The sequence below is a fragment of the Gavialis gangeticus genome, unplaced genomic scaffold (assembly GCF_001723915.1).
Source record: "Gavialis gangeticus isolate Ggan-Ray unplaced genomic scaffold, GavGan_comp1, whole genome shotgun sequence".
Taxonomy (NCBI): domain Eukaryota; kingdom Metazoa; phylum Chordata; order Crocodylia; family Gavialidae; genus Gavialis; species Gavialis gangeticus.
Window position 1 is genome coordinate 156,992,705 of NW_017729032.1, and position 18,242 is coordinate 157,010,946.

The 18,242-nt window shown below is 45.9% G+C and overlaps 1 protein-coding gene and 1 long non-coding RNA gene across 2 annotated transcripts in view; one reads left to right on the forward strand and one right to left on the reverse strand.

The window, feature by feature from the left end:
* The window catches only part of OCA2 (OCA2 melanosomal transmembrane protein), a 481,929-nt gene that overhangs the window by 241,143 nt on the left and 222,544 nt on the right, over window positions 1-18,242 (reverse strand). The window contains exon 16 of the mRNA XM_019525532.1: window positions 1,767-1,914. Coding sequence (XP_019381077.1) covers window positions 1,767-1,914 — 148 coding nt within the window. The remainder of the gene's footprint in view (window positions 1-1,766; window positions 1,915-18,242) is intronic.
* On the forward strand, window positions 13,274-14,118 carry LOC109303328. Its single transcript, XR_002099056.1, has 2 exons — window positions 13,274-13,381; window positions 14,034-14,118. It is a non-coding gene; the product is annotated as an uncharacterized LOC109303328 (long non-coding RNA).

Sequence of the window (18,242 nt, forward strand, 5' to 3'; positions counted from 1 at the left end):
CCCCCCAGCAGCCGGTCACCAAGCATGCCAGCAGCACAGTAGCAATGGTATTGCCGGCACTGCTGCATGGGGCATAGAAGTGGCGGAAGTGCCACCAGCAAAGCCAATTTCAGCAGGGGCACTAGCACTTTCCGTGCCCCCCTACAACACAGAGCACTTGCTTTTGTGGGGGGCACCAGCACTCCCCATGCGCCACTATGTGTCACCTATGAGGCTGCTATTAAATCCCCCCTTAGTCTTCTCTTCATCAAACTATTCAATGTGGATGCTCTCAGCATTAAAATCATGTTGTTAAAAAAACTCTCATTAGTTTAGTGAAAAAAAATTTAAAATACAATTTTAAATACACTTTAAATACAAGTTTCTCTTTTCATGGTGTTAATTTAATTGTCTACATTTCACTTAGCTTGAACAATGAAAATTAATAAATTAGTTCCACTTCTATTTATACTCAGTTTCACGGGTATGACTGATAGCCATTCGTACAGGAGTTTTTAAAGGTTTGGCTTAACATTTTTGTTAGTCTTAAATTTATAAAATCTCTCTCACTCTCAGCATAATAGTTTAACTGTGGTGCTGTTTAATTTAACAGATGATCATTTATGATTTTAGTATAAAAATATTAGATATTAATGTCTACTTACTAATAGGGGATCTCACAAATGGTGTGAAAAGATGTAACATTTGAAGCATTTCAAACACCTTTGAAATGTTTCAAAGGCATAGCAGACAAACATACTCCCTTTGAGATTCAAAAAACTTGCAAAAGTACTCAAAATATGTTCTGTTTTAATGTTGTGTAAACTGGAGAACAGAAAATCTTACTGTGTGCCTTTAGTAAAATTGATAATTTATATAAATGATGTTATTTTATTTATATAAAACTTTTATTGCATATTTTATTGTACTGTTTTGGTGAAAGCCATGAATAAATTACCACTACTCTTCTAAAAGACTGAATAAAACTATGATTTAGAAGCACTTCTATTTAGAAGAGCCTGGCGGAATGGCTCAGCCCTGACAGTCCCCCTTGTCCCCAGGGGGTGGTGGAAAACGCAGCCTCAGAATAAAGCAACCCCTGGCATGCCCCCTGGCATGCAGCCATTGCAATTTTACAGCACTCCAGCCAGGGGGCACAGCAGTACACGTGGTCTCTGCCTCTCCATGGCTGAAATGCTCCAGTTTTTAAGTGCTTCAAAGTTCTGCTGTATTTTGAAGCACTTCAAATATTGTGTCTGTCCTTACTCAAAGTCACCTCCCTATTGAAAAGCTCTTTAATATTTTAGAGAAACAAGCAGCAGCAATGTGTTACCCTATAGGTTCTGAAGGCCACCATTGCAAAGAAAATGACTAAAAAGGACTGAAAAATCAGCATGCCTCAATGTATTTCTCAAATTGCTTGTAGCTACATAGTGTAAGGTCAGAAGGAGGCTCAATATCCAGCTCTTGTCCCACTGGAAAATGCACCAATCTTTACTCTCCTAATTCTCCTTTAGATTACTTGGATAAAAAGTAAATTGAAGGGAATATTGCCATAACACATCCCATAGGCCAGGTTCTTACCTCTACTCTGAGAGGCAGATAAGAGAGTACTGCTCAAAGCATTGAGAGACCACACCCCACCGCATGACACTGAAATAAGAGCTGTTCAATAAACTGCAACCCCAATAAATTATTCTCCCTTCCTCTGAAACGTGTGCTTCCAATGGAAAAAAAAATCTGGACTGCAACAGAATTAAACTGGAGGGATCTTGTGCAAATTTTACCTATGGAATGTTTTGAGTTTTTTCCTCAGCAAGATCTCCAGAGTCAGAACCTTCTGCATCAAGAGACATTTCACAGCCGTTTCTTCTCTGCTGGCTGGGTTAATACGCTGTGCTGTCAGTCGCCAAACATGGATCTCATGTTTCAGCTCTAAGAAAGAGAATTACTTAGTTTAAAGCAGATATATAACACATATTAAATCAGAGACCCAAACAAAAAGTAAACATGAAGATGCAGCGAATGTCCATTAGACTAAAAGCAGACTAAGGCTAATGAATCTCCTGTAAAGGATTTTTTTTTAAAACTCCTTACTGCAACAACATTTGCATTGCTATGGTGGAAGAAAGGATGCAGAATATATAAATATTATATATATTATTATATTATAATATATAACACATTTAAAAACTTAAACCAAACAAAACTTAAACTCAGTTTCCTAGGAAGAACGTGCCTATGGTAATTCCTAGGAAAAATATGCCTATTTCAAGTGGCTTGCAATGACTTTGAGTCTAATTTTAAACCCCCTGGGGTTTTTTCCCCACTTGTATCTGCTTCTACCCATTAGGAAATAAGCGGTCTTATTATTAAGCTTCTAACATCATTTTACAGATCCATATAAGGAAAAATACCCATCTGAAACAATCAGAACGGAGAGAAAAAATAAAGGAAGGTGACTGAAGCATAAATAATGTGTGTCATGTTTTCAACATAATTTGCAATGTGGACAGCACCTTGATGAGAGACAGCAGACTAAAAAACTGTTCCACCTCAGTCACGGCCGCAACATTTTGCAGGGGATGAAGAGGGGGGAAAGAGTATCCCTAAGGAATAAAAGAAGAGTTCCTTTGTTGGATAGATCCTGCAAGAATATTTTTTCCCTGATTTGCAACCCAATTAATTAACCAGGATTAATCACTTTGTAATTGCTAACTACTTATGTGGACAGAAAACTATAGCATGAAAAGAAAGGCTTTAAATCACGGTACTACTTACTTGCAACTAGCAGTAAGGAATGAAAGTCATTCAATTTATAAGAAATAAAAATGTTTCTTTATATAGTGCTGGAGGCAGTGTTAGTTAGTATTTGTTCTTGTCATCACTTAACTCATAGGCCACAGAATTTTGAAGCAAAGAAAAGGAATACTAAACATATCTGTACAACCCTCTCTCTGTAAGCAATTTTTCACAGGACCACAGATAGCAACTGATTTATATTTTGTATATCTATAAATATAGATTCTGCTTTCCAGCCACATAAGTGGCTATTCCCAGAGGTTACAAACATAGATTGATAGAATTAAAGGCCAAATAACCTTTTGGACATCATCAGCCATTGCATTTCACCTAGTTTCCTTAGTATTGACACCAATAACTTGTGCTGAGTGAAAGACTATTTTTCAGAGTCCTGGCTTGAAGACTTTAAGAGACGGAGAGCCCATCAATTTCCTTGGCAATCGGTTAATCTATTACATAAATGTGTTTTACTTTCAAAATGAATTAGACATGCACTCTGATTAAACCTAGTAGAAAAAGGCAGAACAAGAACGAACAGCTGGAACCTAAATAACCATTTAGTGAACCCAATATTCTCTCCCTGTAAAGGTACATAAGCATTACATTTCAGTCACCTATCTCTCCTTTTTGACAAGTGAAACAGATTGAGCTCCCTAAATCTCTCCCTGTAAAGTATTTTTTCCAATCCTCTGATCATGTTTGCAACTCATTTATATTGCTGTTCTAGTTTTTCAGCCTTCTTTTTTTAATGTTGAGACCAAAGCTATGGGTGACATTCTACTGCTAGTCTTTCCAATGCATAAATAAAATATTAAGAATCATGGTTACTTACATGGCTTTGTAGAGTTGTAAGACAATATAAGGCCCTATGCATGGCAGCCACATAGGTATATAGCTGTATATATTAATACAGTCTAGAGACATGCAGTTAGACAAGCAGCCTACATTAGCCTGGGGTATAGAAGATTAAGAAGATCCAATGCCATGCTACAATAGGGAGAGGGAAAACCACTGTAGATGGTAACCACACTATTACGGACCTATAAGGTAGCAAAAGTCATTCTTACACAATGGTTTTAACATGTGATGTATAATTTCTGAAGCAAGGATTATTCAAAGGCATTAAGAGTCTTTGTCAGTTAATGGCATGTGTACGAGGTTCAGTCCATCCCCTCAGTCTTGCTTCTAGCTGGTGATTTTAGGCAATTCTCTTTATATTGGTGATGGCTCATGATGTGCCTGATGTAACTGTCTCTCAGCCACTGGATGGTATTGGATACCATGAAGCACCTCATCAGTTTCATGTAGTTGTGGGGTACTCTTAAGGCTCGCAGGATGCTCTTGATGTTTGGGTCCCATGCTCTAAGTGCTCCAACCATCAGTGGCTACACTGTCACATTATATCCCTTCTCTGCCAGCATATCAGCCAGTGGTCTGTACTTGGACAGCTTTCACTCACAGGCTTCAGTAAAAGCCTGCCACTGGTTCTCAAACAGGATGATCGTGTTGATCATCAGGACCTTTTCACTGTCTTCATCTGCTACAATGACCTCTGGGAGCAGCTAGTTGCTGCACCATAGGATGGCATGGTTCACAGCTACCATCCTGACCAACACCAAGATAGCCTTCCCCAACTGACCCTGGATGGCATTGTAATGCAGTTTCCATGCTCTTGTGTGGGGCCTGCAGCCACACAGGACATGGGGCAGGGTGTCACTATCGTAGCCACATCTCCAGCATGGGATCAGCTTTGCAAGTTGTGGTCTACATTCCTATTCTAGACATAATTTCCCTGTTTAGATACTAGGAGCTCATACTCATTCATTTTTCTACTCTGATGCTTCAATCCTTTTCACAGTCACTGCTAACTAGGACATAGTTTCCCTTTCAGCTACTGTGCCCTAAGTGACTGATTCCTAAGTGTATAATCTTCCATTTGGTTGCATCATCTAGGCTTTGCTTGAATGGGTCATGTTTATCATGCAATCCAGATCACTCTGAAAGGCTATTTTGTCTTCATTATTTACCCTTCCAACAATCATTGGGTCATCTGCCTATTTTATCAGCAGTCATTCTTTGGTTATATTGCATGGTCTTAGGACTAACATGACTCCTTGCAGAACCCCTCTAGTAACACCCACATTCAGTGATTATTCCCCATTAAGAGGTATCTTCCATGAGTTAGCTAATTTCTTAATCTATGTAATGTGTGCCTTATTGCACTGTATAGTGCTACCTTTTAAATAAGACTATCTTGTGGTGTTAAATGCCTTACAAAGTTCTAAGTAGGTTCTTTTAGTCCCAGTCATATCTGAGAGACTACTAGTTCATGTAGGGATGCATGTACATAAAGCCTTTGTAGGATCTGGCCTTTAACTAAGCAACTCCCACAGAAAGTCAGCAGGAACTGTGGCAGGAATAAGTGGAACATGGCTTTTAAGGAGATAATTGCAAGACTAAAGGCATGAAAAATGTTAATTCTTTCAAGTTGTCACCATAGCAAATACAATAAGGAATTCATTTTAAAGAAATTTAGTGAGAACTTTTTCATTCTGACCAGAATGCTTGGATTTGATTCAGGTCCATGAATACCTTGTTGGCAACATGTCAAACAATCCATGGGATACATGAGGAAGGAAGGAAGGTCCCTCTTCTAAACTTTTCCTTTATATTATCTCTCTCTCTTTCTCTATCTCTCTCCCCTTCTCTCTATGTATATATAGTGTCACCCCACAATATTTTGAGATGTTCATGAAATGTTATTCATGTTTTCTTGAAATTGTTTTCATGTGCTATGTAGTCTCTACATATAGTTAGCATCAAGTTCTATTTAGCTTTAGCATTATGACATCAACATGAACTGTGGTATTCAATATAAATATAATTTTGTTACATTTTTATATTTTAGCCAAGACTAGGCACATCTAAACATGCATTTGGTGTGGCACCAGTTTCCTTGTGAGTAAATATTCGTGAGTAAACGGTGACAGGCAGGCACCTACACTTGCAGGGAACTGGGCGCAGATTTGCTGCCAATCTGCTCCCGCTTCCCAGGGCCCTGCAATGAGTCCCTGCTGACACTGGGAGAAACTCCAGGCTCCGGTGCAGCTGCCAGGAGCCAGCAGCCCTCTTCAAAAGCCAGCCCCACTCACTGCTCTCTGGCCAGCTGCTTCCCTGGCCAGGAGAAGTGTGCCCAGCGCATGGACAGCACACAGCAGCACTCTACTTGCCACCTCTGCCTCCCCATGCTATGGCTGCTCCAGTCCCTGCCCCTGGCAGCAACAACCAGTGCCCTGGACTCCTACTGGCCACCTTGCTGGCCCTCTGCACTGATTCCTGGCCCATGGCCATCTCATCCCTCCCAGCTCCCCCATCTGCAGAGACCATCTGCCAGGCTGCCACGGCACACCTGCTGCCATGACCTTTGGCCAGACCCTACCAGAAACACCTACAACAGGCTTCAGAATGCCACTGCCATGGCTGCCCTTTCCATCCTGGGCCTCCAGCCCTGCCACCTCTGGACCCAGTAGGACTGGTGGCAGCACATCATCCAGCATACCTGGGATGATGAGCAGTGACTGGAGGCCTTACACATGACCCGGGCACCTTCCAGGACCTTGTGAAGTAGCTCTGGCCACACCTGGAGCAGCAGGACACAAGCATGCAACCACCCCTTCCCGCTTGCCCTCACCCTGCTGAAGCTGGCCACACCCGCCAGCTTGCAGTTCCTCAGCCACCTGCTTGGAATGCATAAGGCCACTGCTGGGAAGGCCATCCCAGAGGTGTGCAGTGCCCTCTAGGCCATGTGGGGGGACACCGTGCTCCACGTGCATGACCCCTGATGGTGGTGGTGGGGTTGCATACCTTGGGATTCCCCCAGTGCATCAGGGCCCTGGACAGGATCCATATCCTTGTCACCTACCCATCCCATGGAGACTTCCCCTATTACAGCCGGAGAGGCTTTCACTCTGTGGTGCTCCAAGCCATCACGAACCACTGCAGGGCCTTCACACATGAGTGCTGTCTGGACAGGAAGCACACACAATGTCCACATCTTCAGGAACTCTGGCCTGCTGGGCCTAGGGTAGAATGGGCACTTTGCACCGGGAGTGCTGGACCTGCAGCTGGGCACCATGGTGGTCCTGCCCCTCTTTATCAAGGACCCCATCTACCCACTCCTACACTGCATGTAGTCCTAAAGTGGTCACCTGGACCTCTGCCAGACCCATTTTAACTGGTGCCTGGGCCAGCCCCATGCCCTGGTGGAGTGCACCTTCAGCAGTCTCAAGGGACGCTGGTGCACCCTTACCACTTGCCTCGAATTCCCCAAAGAAAACCTCTCCCAGGTCATCATCACAGCCTGTGTACTGCATAACATCTGTGAGGCCTAAGGGGAGCTCTTCCATGAGGCCTGGGTAAAGGAGGCACAGCACAAGAAGGATGCCTGGCAGTGGGAGCATCACCTGCAGCAACAGTAACAGTAGTGTGTCTCCCCCCACCCCACTCTGCTGAGGCCCCAGGAGAGCCTTGCACCCACCACTGAGACCAAGGCCCCAAGTGCAGGAAGTGCTAGCTGACCACCTACTCCAGCACTCTCTGCTGCAGCCCACCTGCACCACCACCCACAGATCCCCACCCCCAGCACCATGCTCACTAAAGACACATCTCACAAGAACCAGTTTTTATTCCCTTCACATCAACCAGAGCCCCCTCCCACTCCCCTTCCAAGAAGCAGAGCCCGTCTTCCCTTCCCCACTCAACAAACAGAGCCCCTCCACCCCCACCAACAATAAAAATACCTCTTCCCCATTAAAACTATGTACAGTGTCTTTTGTGGGCTGTCCTGGAGTGGAGGGCCATGGGGTGGGAGCACCTAGGAGGCAGAGCCTTGGGACAGGGGGCCAACACCCTGGCCTCAGACCATTCCCCTCTGGGTGTACACACTATGGTGAGTGCAATGGGCAGGAGGCTCACCCAGGGGTGACAGCAGCCAGTGCCTCCCTGCCCCAGTGCACACAGCTCCCACTCCAGCAGGAAGTGTCCAGGGCCAGAAGGACCAGTGTACACTCCTGTCCCTGCTGCAGGCAGCTCTGGCTTGGCACCCACATGCAGCCAGAGCTAGCAGCAGGGCTGGAGCCAGGCAGGGTGGGCTGAGTGGCACCAGACTGGGGGCAGGGGCTAGGTCAGGGGCTTCTGGCTGTGGATGTAGTGCAGGACTTCCCTCCAAGTCCAGGTGTGGACCTACTGCTGGGCAGCAGGTGGCTACCAGGGGGCAGGCAAGGCTAGTGTCAAAGGCCAGGCAGCAGGCAGCACAAGGACAACCACCTGGGCTGGAACAGCGTCCAGCACCCAGCGGCCATCATCCATGTTCTGCCCTGCCCAGGCCAGGATGGCATTCTGCTCCCTCAGCACCTCCACCCACTCATACTCCAGGGCCAGGAGCTGTGCCCAGAACTCCCCATCTGGCCGATCCCATGCCTCCTCATGCCAGTCTCACACATCCTCCCAGGTGACATCCTCCACCTGCCACCTGTCCTGGTGGGCCATGTCCTCCACCCACCAGGCCCAAGCATCCACCAGCTGGTCCTCCAATGCTGTGACCAGGCAGTCTGGGAGGAGGGTCCTGTACAGGGTCATCCTCTGCTGGAACTGGTACCTCTGAAGGGCCCTGGCAGAGGTGGGTTACGATTTTTTGGAGCCTTGAACAAACACAAAATTGGGCGCCCCCTCTAGAGGTGCACTGATCTATCAGTTGCGTATTGGAGTGGCACCAATAAACGAAAAATTAACATTGCCAGCTATCAGCTTTTTTTGGCCAGTGTAGCCAATTAATGTCACTGATGAATGCCCCATACACACAGCCAGGAATGCAGACAGGCAGCTTGGAGAGCAGAGCCCTGCCAGTAAGTCTGTGTGGGGGAAGGGCCATGGTGGGGTGGGGGCAGATGGAGGCCCCCATGGTGAGGGAGGGAGTGGGGCAGGGGCTGCCCAGACAGGGTGGTGAATGGGACCCTGGAGTGGGACATGGGATGGAGTTGCAGGTGACTCATCCAGGGGGCATGGGAGGGTTGGAAAGGGTGGCAGTTCCCTGCCACTGTGTGCACCCCTAGGGGAAGCATGGGGGCCATGTGCCCCTCACATATTTGTGCACGGGGTGAGGGTGGGCTGCCCACTGCAGGTTTGGACCAAGAGGGGCTGTGCCAGCTTCTTCCCAGCAGGGAGGCTGGCCAGGGCTGTATTCAGGATGGGCATGGGTGGGACAGCCTCAGCTACACAGGACAGGCAGCAGTGCTATGGGGGGCCTATGGGGAATTTTGTGGTGGCTATAGCCCCCCCAAGACCCTCGTTAGTTCTGCCTCTGATTGGGACACTCTGCTCTGCTGCCTTTCCCTCAGGAGCTCTGAGCAGAGTGCCCCGGGCAGGAGCAGTGCTAGGGGAGAGTTGTGGGGGGGGCTATAGCCACCACAAAATTCCCTGTAGCTCCCACATAGGCAACGCATAGGGAGGGAATGAGGGGGCATGTGCCCCCCTGAGAGCACTGGTGCCCCCCATGACAGCGAGTGCTCCAGCTGGTAGGGGGGCATGGAGAGTGGTTTTGCCCCCCACCCCAAAATTGGGTCTGTTATTGGGATGTCCCAGCACTTCTGTGCCACTGGTGCATGCAGCAACTGGGGGACCCCCCCCCCATGGTCACCATGATTGGCCCCAGTCATCATGATTGGTCACTGTGGGACCCCCGCCCGGCTGTGCCCTGCTAATGCCCCCCCAGACTCAGGAAGCACCAGTCGTCCATCAGCTCCCCCATAGCTACCCTTCCCAGCATCACTGCCTGCCCTGTGCAGCTGAGCCTGCCTCACCTGCACCTGCCCTGAACACAACCCCAGACCAGCCCCCTGACTAGATAGAGGCTGGTGCAGCCCCCAGTCCAAGTCTGCATTGGGCAGCCTGCATTGACCCATGCAAAAATCCGGGGGGGGGCACATACTACCCATGCCTCCCCTGAGGTTGCATGCAGCGGTGGGGTTTTTCCCCCCTCCACACCCCTTTGCACCTCCTCTCCCTACCTCCCTGCACCCCTGGATGAGCTGCCCACAAATCTGCCCCACTCCCAGCCCCAGGGTCCTACTCACTGCCTTGGCTGAGCAGCACCTGCCCCTGCCCCTGCCCCACTCCCTCCCTCACTGTGGGGGCCTCGATCTGTCTCCCAATGCCCCTTCCCTCCCCCACACTCCTTCCCTGCAAAGACTTATGTGCAGGATGCTGGCTGCCTGGCTGTGCTCCTGACCAAATGTGCAGGAGCACCTGTAATTTTATAGGTTCCCACCCCCAGCCACTGATTGGTGGAGGGGCCATGCTTGTGGCTCACTCCTCAGCAGGAAAGCAAAAGCCGTGGCTTTAAACTTGGCACTGTTTTTGTCTCCCCACTGCTGATTGGCTGAGGGGCCCTGGCAGCCCAGCTGCTTGCTGCCCATGAGCTACGAGACAAAAACAGTGTCAAATTTAAAACCATGGCTTTCACTTCCCTGCCGATAAGAGGCGAGCCACAAGTGGGGCCTCTGGTTGGTCTGGGGCCCATAGGCCCAAACTTTAATCTGCTTATGGGCCCTGTCTATGGATGGTGGTGACCCTGAGGCCTCATCCTCTCCCCCATATGCAGCTGCAGGCCCTGTAGAGCCATAAGACAGATGTTTGTGTGAGTTTGCAACATTTCAGAGATAAGATGCCCTGAACCAGGGGCTACACACTGCCCAGTCTCAGATCAGGGGTCAGGCATGCACAAGTGCTCAGGGACCATGGTAAGTCAGACAGGCAGACCCATGCCCAGACAGTCACTACTCAAGCCCCCCATCCCTGCTCACTACCTTGGAGCTGGCAGCCCACTAGGTCCTGGACACAGGCAGCCTGTCTGCCCTGCCCTATTCCTAGGGTGGAACAGGCCAGGATCCTGGCTGCACTACCACCATGCCACATGCCACTGCCACCATGCCACTGCCTACACTCCCAGTCCTACTTCTCTATGGCTGCATCTAGACATGCGTGAACATTTGGCTCCCCAGAAACAACTACTGCTGCCACTAGCTGTCCCCTAGCACATGGCAAGTTACCCAAGGTGGGGAAGATGTGGCTGGAGCCAAGGGGCTTCCTGGGGCTGCAGCTGCATTGCTCCACTCCACCTTTTTTTCTTTGGAAGGTTTTTGACACATGCAGACGTGTCTGCCATACCACATACTGCATGATCACGCTCATCTGGATGCAGCCTATGATTCTATGAAAAGATGCAAATATTCCCCTGGTTATAATTAGATTAGGAAAGACTTCTAATCTGGCAAACACACACACTTTGAGGGAAAGCAGGAAGATATATGCATAGTGTGGACTCACCAAAAATCCAAGAGATAATGTATGTAAATGATCAGTCAAGAAACCGCATTTAAGCTTTGCCAGAAGAGTAACTGTTTGTCTTTAGTTTGCCCAGGCATAGGGAATGACTTGAAGCCCCTTGGCAAGTAGTCTGAGTAAAAGCTGCATTCTTGGGTTTGAGATGCAGGGTAAAAATCATATTATTTTTCTATATATAGGCAGGTCTCTTGCAAGGAAGGGGAGAATCTATCTTTTCTGAGAGCATGACTGGACAAGAGTATGAGATTCCTCTAGTTGGCAACATCCCCGCTGCTAACAGCTGGCAAGACCTAGGTGAGGCAGGTAAAGATGAGTCAGCGAGGTGACCTTAGAAGCTTCTAGGTCTGTCCTCAGTGGTCAAGTAGCAGATAGCAGAGAGGGGTTTGGGGCTAAAGAACAACCCTGAAGGTGTGAGAGCACCCTAGAAAGGTGTCCCAAAGGCCCACCTGAGTACAGATGGGGCCAGGGTGTTTCACAGATATATCCACACATTTTTTCATTTTACATATAAGGAAGAGTCTAAAAGAGGGCCATGTGACATACCCCCCTCAGAATCCTGATTTTTTTTTCAGCATTTCTCTCTAAAAATAATGATGCTTTCTGAACTCTTCATAGTAAAGGAAAACATAGTGATTTGTCTTAATCTGAATGAGATAATCCTTTATACTTCATCTCCTTAAATTCAGTGTGAGAGACTTCTTCGCTCTTTCATTTATCTTCAAACCCAGTTAGCTGTGGTTCTGTACCTAGCATTTCTGCTTATTAAGCCAAGGGTGTATGTTTGTTGTTTTGTTGTGTTTTGGTTTGGTTTTTTGTCTCTTGCAGTGACAAATACTTCTGAAACAAGATAATCTGGTTTACCATTCAAGGTTTTCCTCCTTCTTTTCATAGAGTCTCTACTGCAACACCTTATTCAGTCACATCTATTCAGCCTTGCATGACATTTCCCTGGAGGCCAATCCTTCCAGGTTACCATCCATTGTGGTTACTGCTGATAGAAGAAGGTTAAATCATTTATTAGCTCCAATAAAATGTTGATTCCCAACAGCTTTTCTGTGCCAAATCTCTAGCTTCACATTCTTTAAGACATCTATCACTATTGTATCAATTTACCAAACAGAATTAAAGAGTGGACAGCTGAAGTCAAAAAGGTGTTTTCTTCTCTGCATACCCTGGGTAGGGTAGTATGCAGTTTGCTTTTATTCCATGTGTGAAGTGCTGTAGATGATGTCTCAGGAATTGGCAAGGTGTGTATACACTGAGACTTTTTAGCCTTGTTCTGGAGAATTATACTCAAAAGAAACCTGGCTGACTAGGGTGCAGGCACTGTGACCATATGGATATGCTATGCAGCTAAGGGAAAAGCCCTTTGAAAATTATTACATATTTCCCTCGATTTATGCTGTACATGTGTTCCCAGAGAACAGCGCAGTAACTGGTGCTACTGCACATTAGTGCCGGTGCACAGCTTTTTAGTGATGTTAACTACACAGTAGTAGGTGCTAGTAGCATGCTACTGCACAGTAGCATATTAGCACAGGTTTTGCCTGGCATGCTACTGAGCAGTGTTATTAGACTTGCGTAGTTAGCATCTTGTGTAGACGCACCCAGAATTTCTTTTTAATTCTTTACAAGTATTAACTATATATGTATGTATGTGTTTGATTTATATGATGCCCTTCCTAAAAAAGGCTCAGGGTACCTTACAATAAGAAAAACCGAATAAATTATAAAACAGGAGAGCAAAAGGAGGAGCAAAACATCTTAAAAGGGATCTAGAACAGCAAGATGAAACAGAGAACCCTTAAACAACAGCTCATCCTAGTTTTGTTCAGTAAATGCCTGACCAGATAAGCAGTTCTTACAAAGCTTCCAAAAGATATCCAGGGTTGAGCTCTCATGTGTCTCAAAAGGGAGGGAATTTCAGAGCTAAGGAGCAACTGTGAAGAATGACCGCCGAGGAATTTTCACCAAATAGGGTTGGCATACTGTAAGCGGTTGTCCTTGGCTGGCCTTAAGGACTTACTTAGGGTTTTACTCTCCACACCATCCCTATGAAATACGCAAGTGGCATCCCCATTATACAGAATGCTTCAGTACATAATTAGAGGGTTTACCCAAGTTTCATCTAAATATCATGGGAGAGATTAAAGTCTCTCCTGACTATAACTGGTTCAGAAGTACAGTTCCACTTAAAAAGGTATGTACCATTTATATGATTTGTTATGAAATAGAGTCTTATTTCACAAGGACCATGCTGTGCAGTACTGAGAACTGTCTAAGCCAGTGGTCAGCAATGTTTTGGAGCTGTGGGCTGGAACAACCCAACTCCAGTTTGGATCTGGCCCATAGACCCCTGAGCACTGCATCTTTGCTAGAACTCCAGTGACTGCTTTACATGACTTGCAGTCTGGCATGTCTACTGACGTGACCCATGTTACTATCGTGCCTGGTGTGATGCTTTTATTTTTGACACAACTCTTTTTGAAGTAATTTCTACTGGGTTCCTGGTGCCATCTGAGTTTTGGCAGTCTGCTGGAGAGCTGTGCTTGTCAGCACTTGTGGCCGGTCATTTTTGATTCTGAAGTTAGGAACTAGCAGTGCAGTTTAGCTGCCTGTCCTGCATTGGTGCTGTTGCTGCCAGCTACAGCTCTGACTTCCATTCCTGTTGGTTTGGTTTGGTTTGGTTTTATATAGAGCTCTTCTCCTCATCTTCATGGAATCCACGCTGCTTTCTGGAGTCCCACCTGTGGAAGGATGGGCATGCTGAAAGAAGAAACTCTCTTTGTTCTATAATGACAGGCTCTTCTGATAGCTTCTGTTGTATCCAGCCACTTTCCTCTCTTGCTTAGGCTCTTCTCTGTAGGCTTGGTGAGGAACTAAAGTGTTTGGTGTGTGCAGCCCTCTTATAACTTCTGCTGTGAGCTACCAGTGTTGCAGAAGGTTTGCAAAAAACACTGCTTTCCAGAAGGACTCTGAAGCCAGCTATGTATCTTGTGATGTAGAGCTGAAACCACATGGTTTCACCAAGTAAATGGTAGATAAATATATTCATAGCTCTCAAACTTGAAGGTGCAGCTTTGGAGGAGACGATGTCTGGTGAAGAGGGAGGGGAAAATATATTCTTCCTGGCATCAGTGAAGCTTCTCCTCTCTTCACTGTTGCATTGGCTTTCACCATATCTGATTATGAAGAGCTTTGGGGGCCTGGGAACCTCAAAGATGTCTTTGGGAGCAAGTGTCTTAGAGTGGGGTTTCTCAACCCATGGGTCACAAACCAAAAGATTCCCAGGAATATGTGAAAAGGTTGTGTACAAACTTTAAAGCTGTAGGCTCCTTTAAAGGAGAAAAATGTGGGAAACAGTAGCTTTTCCCTTGCAAGGTAGCAGAGTTCCAGCCTGCGAGCAGTTGCTTGCCCACCCCTGTCCCCCAATACACTGGGAGGCTGGAGGATAGCAGGTATGGAGTGAGGGGTATGGGGTTGGGACTGGCCCTCATTTACAAATGGGTCCTGATACAAAAAAGGTTGAAAACCACTGGATTAGAGAGTCTAGGTTTGTCCTGCTTCAGTCATGAGTTATCCCTTCCACTTGCACCCCCTGCCCCTACCATATAGCTGACTTCCTCCTCCTTGGGCAGGGGGCTGGACCTGATGATCTCTCGAGGTCCTTTTCAGCCCTAATGCCTATAAAATCTATGAAATCAAATATCCAAGTCAATTGGGATAAAAAATCATTACTTACTGGATCATGAGTTAGATTGTTCACCATCCCTCTCTCTCACTACCAAACAGGTATAAGACCCTAATCTTGTAAGCATTTATGAAAGTGACCATCTTTATTTATGTGCATATCCTGAGTAATAAACTGTAGAGGCAAAGCTAAGCACAGGTATAAGTGACTTCAGAATTAGGATCTCCAAAACACTGTGATAACAGTCACCTGCCTCACACACTTTCTTTCATTTACTTATTTAATTAGGAAACACAGAGCAAGGGAACATATTAAATTTACATGATGATAGTTAAAGAAATACAGAAATGTTCAGACTCAAATTGCCACTCAGCCACAGAGCAGGAAATATGTAAAACTGGGAATGGCAGGGATAATACATTCATTTGTATTTATACTAACTATAATTTGCAATATCCATAGACTTCATATGTCTATGGGAATGCAAGTACTTATACCCAAAGCTAGGAAGAGACATTACACATAATCTGAATTAAGTGATCAGAAATCAAGCCAAACCACTAACCATACAGAAGTTCAGGGCACACAGAACAGACTAAAAATGGCAGAATTTGCTCTAAGATAGTCCTGGATCAATGTGTACTTAATCTTATTCAAATGAGATCAGTCCAGTACATCAAATTTCTGTACCAGATCCCCTTTGGATCATGTTAGGTCACTATCTGCTGGCACCATAGGCTTTGTGGACCCCCCACTACCTTCTCTGGCAAGAAGGCATGTTAGCACTCATCCCATGCTCATCTGCTTCAGCCAAGTGCTCAGTGGGCCCCATCCCCAAGCTCTCCCAGGAAAGTCTCTGTCCCAGGAAGGCCTCTGTCACCAACCCTGTTTCCTTCCTACAGCCAGCCATCAGCTGCAGCTAGGTAGCGAGGGCAAGGGAGGAGGGTGGAAATGGAGGCTTCTGCCCCATGGACCCAGTTCTGGCTCTCCCAGAGCCAAGCCAGGAAAGCTTCTGTCCCCAGTCCTGTTTCCTGCCCACAGCCAGCTGTCAGCCATGGGTAGGCAGTGGGGGCAGAGGAAGGAAGTGGAAATGGAGGCTTCTGCAACACAGACCCAGCAGCCATCAAGGGAGGCCCAGCTACTAGCTGCACTTGGCAGTTGCCAGCAGCCCACGAAGCCCCAACCTGCTAGCCTCAGCCAGTGCAGGTAGCTTGAATGCTGCCCCTCACCAAGGGTGACCATGTGCTCTGTTTACTACCAATCTAACCTAAGCCACTTGCAGAAAACCATGCAATTTAGATTAATTCCTCCTCAGTCTTTTTGAATGTCTGTACCTAGCCCAAGTGATACCATTCTCTGCCAAATGAACAAATCCACGATTTGAGTTTTCAAATGAATCAAAGCAAAGATCTTGTTACTCAGCACTGAAGCTTACCCAAAACAACTCATCAGAGTTTTACAGACTCACTGTTACAGAAATTTCCTATGATCCTATGAAATTGCACAATATAGCCTAGAGTGTCATCAGAACAAGACAGCACACAGCCACCAAGATTATGAGTAGCTGGAGAGACTGTTACAGCTTTGCCAAACAGTCTCACTGGAAGTTTTCTTCAAAATATTTTCTCCAGCAAGCAAATGGTAGCTGGATGAGAGACTTCTGGATGCTTCCTGCCTGTTAGTGCATGTTGCATCAAAGAAAGAAGTTTAGGGCACCTATAACAGGCAACATGTACCCTATTATGACAGTCCAAAATGAAGTAAATTACAGAGAAATTAAATCCAGTACTGTCTCTCTCACAAATTTCAAACCTAGTTAACAAAGACTATGGCATGTCAAAATCATCCTTGGGAAAATCACCCTTAAGCTATTAGGTAAAATGTTAATAGTTATAAAAAATAATTCAGTATTTATAGTGATAAATTATTTCCATGAATCATTTAAAAAAATCTCAGTCAAGGTTTATTATTAACCAGCCTGGAGTTGCCTTTACAATCATATTTTCTCACATACACCATGCCACAGAATTGTTTTTGTAAGGCAGAATGAAGAAAAAATTATCTTTTCTTGTAGTAAGTAACAGCAAAGATAGGTAAGGAGACAGACAGCCTAGAATAGTAAAAGAACAGGTTAAGGATTATTTAGAGAAGTCTGATGCTTTGGGCTGGATGGGATGCACCCTAGGGTATTGAAGAAATTGAATGAGGTAATTTCAGGGCCACTGGCTATTCTGTTTGAAAATTCATGGAGGTCAGGTGAGGACACAGACACTTGGAAAAGGGAAAATATAGTCCCCATGTTTAAGAAAGGGAAGAAGAAGGATCTGAGGAATTACAAACTAGTCAGTCTGACCTAGATACTGGGAAAGATCATGAAGCAGACCCTCAAGAATCTACCGTGAAGCACCTAAAGGAGAACAGAGCAAGCAAGAACAGCCAGCACAGATTCACTAACAGCAAGGCATTTCTGACCAACCTGATTTCTTTCTTTGATTAGGTTACAGGCCCTGAAGATGTGGGGGAGGCAGTGGATGTGATAAACCTTGACCTTAACAAGATTTTGGATGCTCTCTCTCAAAACATTCTTGCTAACAAGCTAAGGAAATACAGATTACACAAAAGTATTACTGGCTGGATCATTCTACTCAATGAGTAATCATCCATGCCTCAATGTCTAGCTCAAAAATACCAATGGTAGAGGTGCTGCCCAGGCTTTGCCTAAAAATCCAGTAGTTAGAACAGTCACCCAGGAAATGGAATATCTGGCTTTTAGGTTATCTTTAGCCTGAGGGGATTTAAACTCACCTCCCTTCTTTCCCAGGAAAGAAGAGCCCTAATCACCAGGCTTTATCTTGGGATCCTACCCTTCAGTCCCCCGATGATGACTGGCAACCGAGAAGGAAAAGAACCAAAAGGAAGTAGGAGCATAGCCTCATAGTTAGGGCATTCAACTAGGAAAGGGGAAACCCTAGGGACCCCAGGGGCAGGGTTGTTAATAATGAATGTTTAATAAAAAAAAAAACACAGGTAAATAACTCTGGCAGAACAGACCAAAACTTAGGATGCTACCCTCTCAGAGGAGTTCCCTGATTACAATCAGTTTCTCTTGTTTATCAAATTGTGTGGGCTTCGTGATTACCCAGTAATTCATCATCAACAGGATGGATGGAGGATGCCTTTTATCAGCCTATTCTATAGATTTGTGGTCAGGGCACTCTCTTAAGAAGTAAGAGTTATTGGTTTGAATCCTGCCAGATCTAAGAGGGGGGCAAAAGCCAGATCTCCTACATCAAGGGCTAGTGTTCTAACGATTGTGTTATTATGCAACATTCAGGCAGCAAACCCTATAGATGCCTACCTTCAAACGTGG